The sequence below is a fragment of the Microcaecilia unicolor genome, chromosome 5 (genome assembly GCF_901765095.1).
Source record: "Microcaecilia unicolor chromosome 5, aMicUni1.1, whole genome shotgun sequence".
NCBI classification, from domain to species: domain Eukaryota; kingdom Metazoa; phylum Chordata; class Amphibia; order Gymnophiona; family Siphonopidae; genus Microcaecilia; species Microcaecilia unicolor.
In genome coordinates, this window is record NC_044035.1 from 150,428,703 (window position 1) to 150,445,074 (window position 16,372).

General features: G+C 41.2%; 1 protein-coding gene across 1 annotated transcript in view; it reads left to right on the forward strand.

The window, feature by feature from the left end:
• CDH23 (cadherin related 23) overlaps positions 1-16,372 on the forward strand; it is a 1,475,307-nt gene that overhangs the window by 1,053,848 nt on the left and 405,087 nt on the right. The window contains exons 33-35 of the mRNA XM_030204991.1: positions 5,152-5,280; positions 7,474-7,602; positions 8,986-9,213. Of these exons, the coding sequence (XP_030060851.1) occupies positions 5,152-5,280; positions 7,474-7,602; positions 8,986-9,213 (486 nt within the window). The remainder of the gene's footprint in view (positions 1-5,151; positions 5,281-7,473; positions 7,603-8,985; positions 9,214-16,372) is intronic.

Below are 16,372 nucleotides of genomic sequence, written 5' to 3' on the forward strand. Positions count from 1 at the left end.
TTTGTAAAGTGGTGATTGGTAGTTTTTTCAAATTTACATCTGCTGTCTTAATATTTTGCACCGTACTGGGGGACATTTTCTGTTTCTGTGGTGCTGCATTGTATGCAAACTCTGGCATCTTTGGGGGTTCAGTTTAATTTTTGTCTAAATAGAAAGTTTATGATTACTTATTCTATAGTGGATTAGGGTGTATCTGTGTTTGTGAAAAAGACATGGCTTTCAGTTGCCATTGACTGTGCAGGATCGACAATCTGTAGTATTCTGTCTGGTTTCGTTTTTCAGTAGGTGAATTGATGTTCTAGTGCTCAGTGTAGTGTTTAAGATGCTTTCCTTTTCCTTGTGTGACTCGTAGAAATTACTGCTTATGGTATGGTAGAATTGCTCTATAGGTACTGAGTGTTTTGTATTCTCAGTATGCCTAGTACTGGATTTTGGAGGGGGGTGTTAAAAAATTACCAGCCCCAGGTGTCAACTACCCTAGGCACGCCACTGCCGTGGCCAGAAGGATGCTAGGCTGCATAGAGAGGGGCATAACCAGCAGAAGTAAGGAGGTGTTAATACCCCTCTACAAGTCGTTGGTGAGGCCCCACTTGGAGTTTTGTGTTCAGTTTTGGAGGCCGTATCTTGCTAAAGATGTAAAAAGACTGGAAGCGGTGCAAAGAAAAGCTACAAAAATGGTATGGGATTTGCGTTGCAAACCATACAAGGAGGAGAGACTTGCTGTCCTGAACATGTATACCTTGGAGGAAAGGAGAATAGGGGTGACTTGATACAGACGTTCAAATATTTGAAAGGTATAATCCGCCAATGAACTTTTTTCGGAGACGGGAAGGCGGTAGAACTAGAGGACATGAATTGAAGTTGAAGAGGGGCAGACTCAGGACTAATGTCAAAAAGTATTGTTTCACAGAGAGGGTGGTGGATATGTGGAATGCCCTCCTGCGGGAGGTGGTGGAGATGAAAACAGTAATGGAATTCAAACATGCGTGGGATAAACACAAAGGAATCCTGTTTAGAAGGAATGGTTCTGCGGAATCATCTGTTCAGCCTGCCTCTCCAACTGTTCCCCATGTGAGGTTAACAAGTCTACGTGACCTTCTACCTTGGCAGCAATAGACCCAAAATCAGTTTTAATATTTCATTGCCATTTTAAGATTGGAGTCCATAGCTCTAATTGCTTGCCATAGAGATTCCAAAGTTACTATAGCCGGCTGATCAATTTCCCCCAGCAGAGAAAAGTTACCACCGGAAGTTACTACCTCCACTTCTGCAGCTTGAAGCAAAGATCTTCCAGCAGCCCAGCCAGTCCCCAAAGGTTGCTGCTTGGCAGCCCCTCCTTAATTGTGGCTCTCTTGAACCTCATGGAAAAAGACCCCATACCAGTTATTGCTGCTGAAACTCTTTCGGACTGCCGGGGGGGGGGGGGGGGGGGGGGGGGGGGTCGGCCTCTGGTCCGGGCTTAGGGGAGCCCAATCCACACTGAGGTCTGCTGACACACTTGGCACTCCTCGCAAAGCAGGCAGTACAGTTCCAGCCTGACGTGTTATCACTCCCACGAGCATGGTCTGCCCCAGACGCCTCAGAGTGTTGGAAGCTGGAGGGTAAGTTTTCTGGACTCCTTTCCTCTTCCCCATAGTGAACAAAAATCAGCTGGGTCTTGGCAGCATCTGGGAAAACACATAAGCAGGACGAGCAGCACGTCAAGCATCTGCTCCCGATGCCATCTTGTCCTCCAGTCCAGAGCTTTCGCCACCAACCACAGAGGACACCCACTTCCCAGAGAGGATGCCTCTTAAGTTGTGTTGGGTATCCTTAAAGTCAGAGTTCCAGAGGAGAATTTTCAAAGTGTTCTTCAAAATATCAGGGTCCCAGCTTCAAAACCTAAGCTATGTCATGTAACCCCTCTCCTTGTGGTGCCCATGGCCACTTAAGTTCTGAATATATTCAGTGCCAAAGCCCGGTCATAGCCTGGCAGTGAATATCTGTGAATAATGCCACAGGTGGTCAGCAAAATGCTCACCACAGCGAGCTGAATATTTACCCCTTTATTCTGAGATGTGAATATGATGGGGCTGTCAATAAATAAGATGAATTTAAATGGTTTTAGTTTCCTGTACATAATTAAATTCAAAACAAATATGCAGTCTGCCAGGCACTACCTTACATGGCTGAAAAGACACTTGTAATTTGGGTTATATTTTTTAGGTAACTGTACTTCTTAAAGATCATGATTAATTATAATAGGAATCCTTCAGTCTTCTATAGCAAACTAAATACAAATCCAAATTTTAATTATGGCTCTTTTAAATTAAAACGAAAACACCGTATGTTAATGCTTATGCATAAATTCAGTTTATCTCTATATTTTGAAGACCTCAGCCAAGCGGAGTTGTGGAGCATGTAATTATTCCAGCAGCCACTCTCCTATCATCACCAGTCCATTAATTTTTTATGTTTTGTTTTTCTTATAATGCTTGTTTTCTTTACTTCCTTTTGTGAATACATACAATATTCCCAATCTATTGGCTTTTGGGCAATTTTCAGACATATTAAAGGCAATAGTAATTCTTTTACTTATCTTGAATGAGTCAGCTGCGGTGGAATTTTAAATCTGACATTGTCATGTTTGTCACTCGGCTGTATCAAGGATCCACCCCCTGAGAAAAGCATATAAAGAGTCAGCTCCATTCTATGAACACTAAAATAAAAGTCTTTAAAACATCTATTTACCAAAAAAGTTTTCCTGACATCCTTGCCGACGTTATATCTTCCCTGTCAATCAAAGATAGCAGCGGCGTTTCTAAGCAGCTAATTTATATCAGTTGATTGAAAAGTCTGCCAATCAAGACACCTAGGCTATATCAACATCATCCATTCTAACTCTGCACTTAGCCACTTGGTGCAACCGTATCTAATGTAAAAATCCAAAATTGTTTCCTGTAATTCAATTTCTGTTCCAAATTACCTCCCTCCCACCTCTCCTGAATCACATTAATTATCCGCCATTTCATATCTTTCCATTCATGATGACATTCCTTCCAATGGTTCGATAATGGTACTTGTAAATTTTCAGTTTAATACGTGATTTTTGTTCATTTAGTCTTATTTTTATAGGTCCGCTACTTCAACCTGTATAAATCAATTTGCATGGACATTCAGTGAGATAAACTGCATTGTTAGTATTGCAGGATGTAATAGTTTTGGATTTTATTTCAAAACCTGTAATAGGATCCTTCCAAACAGAGCCAGTGATTGTCAAGGAGCACCATTGCCATTTCCCACTATGTTCATGTGATCCTGTATATTGTCCCAGCATTACTTATCATAACCTTGGTGTGTAAGCATTTCACCTACTGTTTTACCCCATTTGTATGATATGATGGGATATTCCTCAAATCTCGGATAAAGTTGAAGTACATGCCAGTGTGTTCGTAAGGACTTCACTATCTCATTAGATATGGTAGAATAAGATAATATACACGTTAATCATTCCTGTTGGCTCACTGGTGAGTGGAGGAGTAGCCTAGTGGTTAGTGCAGCGGACTCTGATCCTGGGGAACTGGGTTTGATACCCACTGCAGCTCCTTGTAACTCTGGGCAAGTCACTTAACCCTCCATTGTCCCAGGTACAAATAAGTGCCTGTATATAATACGTAAACCACTTTGAATGTAGTTGGAAAAACCACAGAAAGGCAGTATATAAGTCCCATTCCCTTTCCCCTTTTGCAAAAGAATATCATGTTGAGCAAATCTAGCCTGTAAATAGGCTTGTTTCAAAGCTTTACTTGGGTAACCTTTATCCTTAAACTGTCTAGTCAAAATCCTGGCTTGTTGCTTGAAATCCTCTACAGTACTCCAGGTCTGTTGTAACCGCAAAAATTGGCTTGTAGGTAAATTATATTTTAATCTATAAATCACTTATTACAAGCACTATTATCGAACCATTGGAAGGAATGTCATCATGAATGAAATGGCGGATAATTAATGTGATTCAGGAGAGGTGGGAGGGAGGTAATTTGGACAGAAATTGAATTACAGGGAACAATTTTGGATTTCTACATTAGATATGGTTGAACCACATGGGCTAAACACAGGGTTAGAATGGATGTCGTTGATATAGCCTAGGTGTCCTGATTGGCAGACTTTTCAATCAATTGATATAAATCAGCTGCTTAGAAATGCCGCCGCCATCTTTGATTCACAGGGAAGATACAAGGATGGCAGGAAAACGTTTTTGGTAAACAGATGTTTTAAAGACTTTTATTTTAGTTTTCATAGAATGGAGCTGACTCTTTATATGCGTTTTTCAGGGGATGGATCCTTGATACAGCCAGGTGGCGAAACATGTGTTAATGTCGGATATAAATTTCCCCTAGAGCCTACTCATTCAAGATAAGTAAAAGAATTTGAAATTACTATTGCCTTTAATACATCTGAAAATTGCCCAAAAGCTACAGATTTGGAATATTGTATGTATTCACAAAAGGAAGTAAAGAAAACAAGCACTATAACAGAAACAAAACATAAAAGACATAAAAAATTAATGAAGACCAGTGACGATAGGATAGTGGCTGCTGAAATAATTACATGTGCCACAACTCCACTTGACTGAGGTCTTCAAAATATAGAGTTAAATTGAATTTAGGCATAAGCATTAACATACAGTGTTTTCAGTGAACCTTTTTAGCTTATGTTAACATAGGGGCTTATATTATAGTCTTTTAAATTAAAATCATTTGAATTAAGTGGCAGCTGAGGTTATCGATAGTATGAATGATTAGATAATAATAGCTTTTTACATGTTCTCTTCTTGTGTATGGCCCTTCTGTATGCATTTCAAGTAATCTTTCATCATAGAGCCATGATGGAACCTTCCTGTAGCTTACTAGAGAGTTTTCTCTAGTATGTGAAGAACTGCATGAACTTGATATGTTGGAGCAGTGAACAGCTTACTTTGGTATATCCACTGTTGTTCTTTGACCAACCACTAGAGGTCACTGTAAGAGCAGAACTTGGTTTTGTGCCATGACTATAAAGTTCTCTGGAGTTTTGTAGAAGTCTATATAAACTATACTATTATTGCTGTCAATGTATATTATTTCATATGTCCTCTCTCTTTTTTTCCTCTGCATTTAAATTTCCTTCTTCCAGGTGACCTTTTCTCTCATATCAGGAAATGTGGCTAAAGCTTTCGAGATTCGCACTACTAACATCACTTATGGTGAAGTTTTTGTAGCAAGGCCATTGGACAGAGAGCTGCTAGATCAGTATATTCTGAAGGTAATTTGCACATCTCTCTTGGAACTAGTGGTCAAAAGTGGATCCTTAAGTTCAAGCAAAAACAGTTGGGATAGATGACATCTAGGCCTGTTATACTTTTATTTTTAATTTCTTGTTGTGACTAATGGAATAGGGCATTCTTTTTTGTTTTCTAATTTGTTTTAGTTTTGTTGTTTTGGTTTGGGCTTTTTTTTCTACCAGATTTTCTTCTGTTTCTTTGGGCTTCCAGCTCAGAATTGACTTGCATTGTGATATAGCCACAGGTGCCTTCATGTGCATTGGGGTGGGTTGGAGTTGAGAGGGTTGGTTCCCCTGTTTTTATTTCTTTCTATTAGCTTAGTTAAAGCTTTACAGTAACAGTCCTCAGCACTGAACATTATGGGGGCAATGACAGACTGCATGTCTCCGTTTAAGCGGACTGAGGTTGCACAGTGGAAGCGAACTCTATAACAGGAAAGAACAGAAGAACCATTGCAGTGCTTTTTTAATGTGGCACACTGCATTTGGATATTTGGTTTTAGTTCCAAGAGAACAAACACTGCATACATTCATTGGATAAACACCTCAAGGCCTATTGAGCTGAAAAACGGCCTGTGTTGAGTCATTGTGTTTCCTTGAAGATATTCATTAAAGGACTTTAGTGCACCATTTGACCCTTTGTCTTCTCGACTTTGTTGAGCATACTCTTTAGCAGCATCTTGGAACCCAAATTCCGTTATACAGTATTAGCATAGCCTGGTATGGACACATCTAACATTTACGTTCCCGGAGTTACACCAGCCATAAACCTGGCATAACTGTGCCTGGGTCATGTGGCAAGGACATGCGTAATGTACAGTATTCTGTAAGTTATATACATAAGTGGGAAACCCAATGCTCTGCCCATATACAGTCCCCCTTCGTATTTATGTACACTGTTGTAGAATAGCATTTAGGTGTTGTACTGGTACTTTTGTGGCTAAGTGCACACTTGTACACACAAGTGCTAGTGTTCTACATATTTACACACACAAGGGCACATAAATGTGAGTGCCTAGTTTATAGCATTGATCTTTTGTACAGGCAATTCAATAACTAGGTGCCTACGCAGAAATGCTCAGAGGGTGCCTGGTAGGAGCCTGTTCTATAGAGGAATGTAGGTTTCTACTTTTCCTTTTTAGAATACTAAGGGGTTGATATTCAGTGGAATTTAACCAACCAGAAACGGCTCCTGGCCAGGTAAATTGCCTTTCCGGGGCTAACCAGTCATTTTCAGCAGCACTTAACTGGTATGTGGATCCTGGCTGAGTATCGACTAGGAACTGCATAACTTTGTTTCGGTATTTTTTCCTCTCTGAGCCTCCTCCTGGCCCCATCAAACCAGCCCCCTCCTTATATACACCCTCCCCCCAAGCCCACAACAGTACAAAACCTCCACCAGAACATCCCCCACCCTCTGGTCAAGATAGGCTCCCCCAAGCCTACCTCTTAATCCTGATGGTCCAGTGGGTGCAATGGAGGCAGGAGTGAAGCCCACTGTTGCAAGCTTGGGGAAGGATGAGGGCTGGTTCAGGAAGGGGGGGGCATACCAAAAAACATTTATGCACGTCCCAGTCAATATATCAGTTCTGGAACCCCATTGCTAGCCCAGTCAAGTTAGGACAGCTTTTTATCTGTCCTAACTTGGCTGGATTAGCCATATAGGGTCCCTGCATTTGAATATTACTGGCACCTGCATAACCCGCTGCTGCCCTGTTCCACCTCTTGTACCTCTCCCGACCTGCCAACTTTTAATAAAGGCGGTCAGAGATGATATTCAGCAATATTGCCCTGTTTAGTGCTGCTGAATATTGATGATTAGGTGCATCACCTTGATTTACGCAGGCCAGAGCCTCTCCTGCCTGCTTATATCACTCTGAATATTGGGCCCAATTTAGTGGGGTTTGATAGCAGATTGCATTACTTGAGGATTTATCTGTATTTTGTATCTGGTTTCTTGATTGTTTACATTAGGAAATGTCCTAGGGATATGGCACCCGGTTCTGATCATGGGACGGGAGCTAGTACAGCGCTATTGGCCTCTAGCGCCTGCGTTTGCTTTTGATCATCTGGGCATTAGAGCTGTAAGATCTGGACCTGACTTTCTCTTTTATTTAATGGAAGCTTCATTGGAATTTAGTACCTCAATATGCCTTTTACATTATTATTCCATAGATCCGAGCATCGGACAGTGGCTCTCCTCCTCGCAGGACTGAACATTTGCTAACTGTCAACATCTTGGATGTGAATGATAACCCACCCATCATCAGTAGCCCAATGGGCTACAATGTTAGTGTCAGTGAGGTAAGGCTTCACCTCTGCTTAGTGAAAGAAAACAACAGTAAGCCGGTGAAAAGGAGAAAATTCTTGGGGTCTTTCACTAAAGCTTAGCTTGAGTTATCTACAGCAAGTCCATTTTCCCTGCTGCAAATAACTCGAGCTAATCTTTAGTAAAAGACCCCCTCTATTTACTAAGCTTGCTCCAGGTTGTTTAAAAACAGATGCCCGACATGGCTATGTTTTGCCAAGAGCTGTTTCAGGGGCATACAAAGTATTGTAAACACATATATACATAAAATCATATTAGTCAAATCATAAAGACATATTCAAACCAGGTATAAAAATAAATATAAAAAAATAAACCACAGGTATATCAAAGCTTAAAAAAATTAACTAAAAAAGAATTTAATAAACTTCAAATTAAAACACAGAGAACAAACTTAAAACTGAAGATTGTCATAGACATATATTAAAATCACAAATGCAAAATAACAGCCACTAGAAACATCTAGGTGATTCCCCCAATTGATTCTAAAATCCACCCTTAACCAAATGGAAAAATCTAATTAAAAAACAAAACCGACTCTCAAATCAAACAGAGTGGCATAAAAATAAGGAAACCCAGCTGGGTATCTGTGAATATTCAAGCGCTGGCTGGCTAACTTTAGCAGGCAGCTCAGACCGCATAAATAGCAGTCCTATCTTTGCCTGTTATTAACTTAACCGGCCAGTGCTGAACATTCACTTAGGGGGTCTTTTACAAAGCCACGCTAGCGTTTTTAGCTCACAGTAAAAATCAGCTGGCAGTAAATGTTATATTCCTATGGGCGTCTCAGTGTTTACCGCTAGCTACATTTTACCGTGAGCTAAAAACGTTAGCGAGGCCCCCATAGCCGGTTAAGTTAGAGCTGGCCAAAAAAACTTGGATATTCAATGACGGCACCGGAAAGGTCCTAACTTTGAATATCTAGGGTCAGCACTGACCATAGGACTTATGCGGGCTGCCTCCCACCTGCTGAATATTGGGCCCTAAGTACATATTTAGCAAACACTATGATGCATATTCTGTAAACCACTGGACTGAGTCTTCAAATCTAGTGATTTATTACTACTATTTATGCTGCTGGGGCACTCAGAGATAACCTGTCAACAGAATAAAAGTGTATTTCTTGTGCATCTAATAATGTTTTCATAATTATTTCCCTCCCAATCAAAAAATATGCAGTCTAAAGTTGCTTTACTTTATATAATATTTGTTCAGGATAAATATTCTATCCATTGCATCTTTAGTTTACAGTAAAAATACAGCTGGATTTGTATTTTCATCTGGACCTTTTCTGCACAGTCTACAAAAGAATGGCTTTCATTTTAGAATTATTTTTGTTAACATTTACTGTGGCTTTTCAGAATGTTGGTGGTGGCACCTCTGTGACTCGGGTTCAGGCAACGGACAAGGACATTGGACTCAACAGCCTCCTCTCCTACTACATCACCCAGGGAAATGAGGACCTCACCTTCCGTATAGACCGGGTCACTGGTGAGATTGCTACAAGGCCCTCTCCTCCAGACCGTGAGCGGCAGAGCATCTATCGGCTGCTCATCACTGTAGAGGATGAAGGCAATCCAGCCCTTTCGGTAAGTGGCAATATCGCAAGTAGAACTCAAATTCCTATGAGCTGTATAGTCAGTGAGATGAAAGGTTCTTCTAGCTAAGCATCAGTGTGTAGAAGAATTACATAAAAAACAAAAGGTTGGGAAAGACAACCACCTTTTATTCTATCATAAAACACAGTACCCTTTCCTTTGTAGAAATGTAGAGAGGTGTGGTAGCCGTGTTAGTCCACTCTTAAAGGTTATCAATAGAAATCAAACAAAATAAAACATGGAAAAGAAAATAAGATGATACCTTTTTTATTGGACATAACTTAATACATTTCTTGATTAGCTTTCGAAGGTTGCCCTTCTTCATAGACGGTCATTGAAATGCTTTGAAGCTTCACTTATATATACTATCAACAAACACATTTGCTTATTTCCGATCTGACGAAGAAGGGCAACCGTCGAAAGCTAATCAAGAAATGTATTAAGTTATGTCCAATAAAAAAGGTATCATCTTATTTTCTTTTCCATGTTTTATTTTGTTTTGATAAACTTTGTAGAAATGCAATTAAAAAAAGAACTTTATTCTAAACAGAGCTAAACAATACAACATCAATACTCTACTGTTCTGACTCAGATAAACAGTCCCACCCAGGCTCTTGAAGTTCTTTAGATTTTCTTTGTTCATTCTGTTGTAAACATCAGCCACAGAGGAAGACCAGAGAATGTGTAGCTTCTCTTCAGGAGTGCAAAAAAAAAACAGTACAGCAGAAACATGAGAGTACTATAAGTCCATGAGCATCACACGAGTTTACTTCTGTTTTCAACTCCTTATTATTATTATTATTATTATTAGGATTTATTTACCGCCTTTTTGAAGGAATTCACTCAAGGCTGTGCACAGTAAGAATAGATCAAACATGAGCAATGGACAATCACAGCAGTAAAAATATTCAAAAACAATACAAAGTATGGCATGGTATACTATTTGCAAAGTCAACACAATATGTAATAGAACATTAGAACTGATAGCAAAGGGTAAAGCAAAGATGGAACATATAGATAGGTAAGACAGTAAGAAGAGCTAGAAAGTAATGTGACTAATTTAAAGAAAGTTGCACATTGAGGTCAGACAGATGGTAGTGTGAGTGCTTCAATTTCATTTAGAACTAAATTTGTAAAGGAAGATATCAAGGGGTCTTAGTAAAATTACAAATAAATACCCAGCACCAGGAATGGGTCAAAGCCAGTGTTCGGAGAATATACAAAGATCTTATTGACTTATCGAGATCCCGATGACACTGTAATGCACTCCCCCCCGCGCCCACACTTTTACAAAGCCATGCTAGCAGCTGCTGGTGCAGTAATGTCGACACAGCCCATTCAAAGTGAATGGGCTGTGTCGGCATTGCTGCACAGCTTTGTAAAAGGGGGATTAGTGCGCTCAGCTTCAACGAGTGTTGCCTGATATTAGCATTTGGGTATATCACACTGAATTTTTAAATTAGTATCAATAAATGTAGCACACAAAATCTGATGAATATGGTGAAAACAAATGTTACAACAAAACACCAAAAAGGAGAACAAATCCTTTATGACAAAATACAAACAAAAAGAAATAGGAGAGGACCAATAAAGAATAAATACATATTCAACGTTACAGCAAGTATTTGACATTCTGTAGTATTTATAAGTTATGGACTGAATTCTAAAAATTGTGCCGAATAAAATAACACTAAGCACTATTCTATAAACAACGTTTAAAGTTAGGCAGTAGTTATAGAATAATGCTTAGTGCTGAGAACCACAACTATATTTAGGCATGACCACTTACACCAACAAAACCTTAGTGTAAATCACCATGCCTAAATTAGGCGCGGATCCCCTTTATTGTATAACAACGCGCACAAATTAAAAGAGCATCCCTGATCCGCCCGTGACCCATGCTACCTTTATAGACCCGTGTGTAAAATTTACACACGTAAATTTTAATTAAATCCAATCAGCATGACGGATGAGGTGGAGATATGATTGAGATCTACAAAATCCTGAGTGGTGTAGAATGAGTAGATCAATTTTTCAGAAAAGCACAAAGACTCTAGGGGACATTCAAGGAAGTTACATGGAAATACTTTTAAAACAAATAGGAGGAAATATTTTTTCACACAACGAATAGTTAAGCTCTAGAACTCTTTGCTGGAGGAAGCAGTAACAACAGTTAGCATATCTGGGTTTCAAAAAGATTTGGACAAGTTGCTGGAAGAAAACTCCATAGTCTGCTATTGAGACAGACATGGGGAAACAACTGCTTGCCCTGGAATTGGTAGCATGGGATGTTGCCACGATTTAGGTTTCTGCCAAGTGCTTGTCACCTGACTTGGCCACTGTTGGAAACCGAATTCTGGGCTAGATGGACCATTGGTCTGACCCAGTGTAGCTACTCTTCTGTTTTTATAATTGTTTGTTAAGATCTCAATTACCGGTGCTATCTAGCTCATTATTCAATTAAATTTGTGCACGCAATTAATGCATTTTGTAGAATTTGAGGATATATGTGAACATAATATTTGTGTGGTCTTTCTGAGATGGTTACAGTGGTAGCACTAAAGAAACTACCAAAAGAATGGTTAACTTGTACCAACTATGAGATCAATATTCAAATAGTTTATGCAGGTAGGATCTGCTTTTGCCCACATTTAAAAATATTCCTGCATTGTTCTGGTAATTTTATCTGTACACAGCTGTATCAAGTTATTCAGATAAAAAGTGGACAGGGTTGGTGAGGGTGATCTGACATATTTTGCCAGATACTGGACTGTGGAGTCGGAGTCAGAGCTGGAAGCACTTTCGGGTAGAGTTGGAATCAGTAAAATGTACTGACTCCAGCTTCAAAATAAAAACTTACAACATTATACTATATGTACATTTTTCATTTTATACCTGTCTATATTTCTTTGTCCTGGATCTACACTACTGGCAATAAAAATAAATATTTACTAGTACTTTAGATCCAGGACAAAAAATCTAAAGCCTAATATTAGTAGGAATCAGAGGTGGAGTTGGAATTGGAGAGCATAAAAATATAGGTGTTGGAATCAAAGGTTTGGTATACCCGCTCCACAGCCCTGGTCAGATAGTGGCCTGGCAAAGAGCAGATCTAAAATTTATTCAGATAACTTTATCCAGCTAAATTTATCTGGTTATCTACAGTGATACATTTATCTGGATAAAGTCTGCTAAATATCTGGATGAAAATACCAGGTAAAAGTATTTGGTTGTCATATCTACTTGTTGGGTTTTTTTAATGGACCTTTGCATATTTGGTACATGTCAGTTCACAAATTTGCCAGACTGATGGTTACAGTGAGCAGCACTAGATACAAAATGTGTGAATAAAGATTTACTCTCCTAGAGAAGAAAGACAGTTTGAATTGTAGTTCACTCTGATATTATAGGTTTTTGTTGCCCAGTATCATTACTTTAGTTGCCTGTGCAATACAGAGGGAATCTCAGCGAACATTTTTGAATTAATTTTGAGGAACAAGATTATCTACGTGCTTGCAAAGTCTTCCTGATAGTTGAAAAAAAGACTAAAAGTCGTGGAGGGGCATAATCTAAAGCGAACGCCCATCTCTATGGGCGTCTATGTCCGAGAACGGGTATGTGAAGGGGCGGGACAGACCGTGTTTTCAAAAAAATGGGCGCCTATCTTTTTTTCGATAATACGGTTTGTGCCCGGCAAATGCATCGGATTTGTGCGGATTTGAGCTGGCCGGTTTCGTTTTTCAGCGATAATGGAAACCGAAGGCGCCCAGCTCAAAAACGAACAAATCCAAGGCATTGCATCGTGGAAGGGGCCAGGATTCGTAGTGCACTGGTCCCTCTCACATGCCAGGACACCAGCCGGGCACCCTAGGGGGCACTTGTAACAATTAAAAAAAAGTAAAATACCTCCCAGGTCCATAGCTCCCATCCCTTGGGTGCTGAGCCCCTCAAATCCCCCCCCTAAACCCACTGCCCACAACTCTACACCATTACCATAGCCCTTATGGCTGAAGGGGGGCACCTATATGTGGGTACAGTGGGTTTTGGGGGTGGTTTGGAGGGCTCCCATTTACCATCACAAGTGTAACAGGTAGGGGGGGATGGGCCTGGGTCCACCTGGGTGAAGTCCACTGCACCCACTGCTTCAGGGACCTGCATACTGCTGTGATGGAGCTGGGTATGGCATTTGAGGCTGGCATACAAGCTGGAAAAAAAGTTCTTAAAGTTGTTTTTTTTTTATGGTGGGCGGGGTTAGTGACCACTGGGAGAGTCAGGGGTGGTCATCCCCGATTCCCTCCGGTGGTCATCTGGAGGGGCATAATCGAACATCGCTGGCCAAATAGATCGCCGGTGGCGCTACAGCTGGCTGGAACCGTATTATCGAAAATACGGCCATCTTTTTTTTCCAATAATACGGTTTAGCCCGGCCAAATGCCTTGGAGTTCGCCGGGTTTGTTTTTCAGCGAAAATGGAAAGTTATGTCGGCCATCTCAAACCCCGGCCAAATTCAAGGCATTTGGCCTTGGGAGGAGCCAGCATTTTTAGTGCACTGGCCCCCCTGACATGCCAGGACACCAACCAGCCACCCTAGGGGTCACTGCGGTGGACTTCAGAAAAGCTCCCACGTGCATAGCTCCCTTACTTTGGGAGCTGAGGCCCCAAACCCACTACCCACAAATGTACTGCACCCACTAAAATTGCTCCAGGGACCTGCATACAGCCTCTAGGACTTATTGCTGCTGTATAAACTTTGGCACATCAGTTCATACCTGAAGACTAATCTCTCTGAAAAAGTCGTTTCTTGAAATAAGCACGTTTACTCACAGTTAACTGCAGATCAGAGGTTATGCCCCACTGGCAAAGAGTCCCCTGGTACTAAGATTAGCAGTAGGTCAGAGCTGGCACAATGGTGTACAATGCCCTCTTTCAGCACCATTCAAGGTAAGAACTACCTTCTCTAACGTGGGTAACACAGGAAAGGGAACTAAAACTGGCTTACAAAAATGGCCACTACCGCATGGACTACAACAGGAAACAAAACAGGGCACACTCTGACCCAGTTAGCAGGGGGGAAAAGCATCATGGGAGTAGAGCCCAGTACCCTACACCCACCACAATGCATTGCTAATGTGATTCTGCAGGGCACCTAACAGAAAAGGTGTCACACTCACCCAAGAGCCACATCGCAACCAGGGAAAGGCTGTCGGAGGATACAACACATTCTGCTGTCATGGAGGTGGGTACGGCATTTGAGGCTAGCATACAGGCTGGCAAAAAAGGTTTTTAGTTTTATTTTTTTAGTATGGAAGGGGGTTGGTTACCACTGGGGGAGTATGGGGAGGTCATACCCCATTCCCTCCAGTGGTCATCTGGTCAGTTGGGGCACCTTTTTGAGGCTTGGTCATGAAAATAAAAGGACCAAGTAAACCCGGCAAAATACTGCTTAACGCCGCTTTTTTTTTTCATTATCGGCGAAAGCCGGCCATCTGGTAGCCACGCCCATGCCCGCCCATGTCCCGCCTTCGCTAATTTACTGACACGCCCCCTTGAACTTTCGCCGGCGAAGCGACGGGAAAGCGGCGATGCTGTCTAAAATGGCGCTTTCGATTATACCGATTTCTCCTCTTTTAAGAAATCGCCGGCCGATTTGTGTTGGAAGATAGCCGGCGAGCACTTTCGATTATAAGCTGGCTGGTCATTTAGGGCACTTTTTTGGGACTTGTTCGTGAAAAAAAAGGGTCCAAACAAAATGACCCAAATTCGCGCTAAAAACGCCTTTCTTTTTTCGATTATCGGCCGAAGGCGCCATCTCTCCTCGGCCGATAAACACGCCCCAGTCCCGCCTTCACCACGCCTCTGACACGCCCCATCAATGTTGCCCGTTTCCGCAACAGATTGTAGTTGAAGACGCCCAAAATTGGCTTTCGATTTATACTGATTTGGGCGCCTTTGCGAGATGGGCGCCCATCTCCCGATTTGGGTCGAACTATGGGTGCCCATCACTTTTGAAAATAAGGCTGTTTAACTATCATCAACAAAGAATGTTTCTTCAGTGCCTTGGTGTTCCATGGTTTGTTTCTGAAGAGCCAGTATCTGTTTCCCCACTCCTTTTCTGTTGTTCTTTATTGTGGGATCCAGGAGTTCCTCCACCTTCGTGGATTTTGGGGGGAACAATGTTCAGCCAACAGAGAACCTCTAATTTGAAGTGTCTGTCTAATTAGGGGCCCTTTTACTAAGCTGCATTTGGTGCTAGCATGCACGTAATGTAGCAAAAATACTTGAGGGCCCTTTTACTAAGCCACATAGAAGCCTACGCGCGCCCAACAAATTTAGAACTACCGCCCGGCTACCACGTAGCCGAGGCAGTAATATCATTTTTTATGTGCATCCACTATGCGCACTGGAAATTTGCGCAGCACTAACCGGGCACTGATCGGCAGTGTACGTGCACTGACAATTACTGCTCAGTTAACACGTGAGACTTAACTGCTAAGTTAATGGGTGTCGGTAAGGTCTCAGGCCCAAAATGGACGTATGCCAATTTTTATTTTGCCACACATCCATTTTTGTCTCCCCCCCAAAGGCCTTTTTGCAGGTGCACTGAAAAATGGACCTTTGTGCGTCCAATACACGTGTCCACACCAGCACAGGCCATTTTTCAGCGTACCTTAGTAAAAGGACCCCTTAATGCAGGACATGCTAAAACAATCCACATTACTATTGCTATGTGTGCACGCTATCCATGTCTAAATATATTTTTTTTCTATTTTTTTCTGAAGGGGGTGTCAGCAGTGAAGGGTGAGCGTTCCTATGCTAACCAGTTAGTGCATCTATATTACTGCGCACTAATTGGTTAGCGCGTGGATATTTATTTTTTATTTATTGGGATTTATTAACCACCTTTATGAAGAGATTCACCCAAGGCAGTGTACAGTAGGTACAGTTTAACATCAAACTTACAATTTTGTTAACAGTATAACAATAGTAAAATGAATGACTATAAGCACAAATAGCACGTGAGCCCTTACAGCCTACAAAATAGATGGTGGTAAGTGCTCATATGGTAATTTTTGACAATGGCTGTGCACAAATGGCAACATTAGCACACAGTTGTTAATACAAATAAAAATCTTTTTTTACTGCCGTAGTA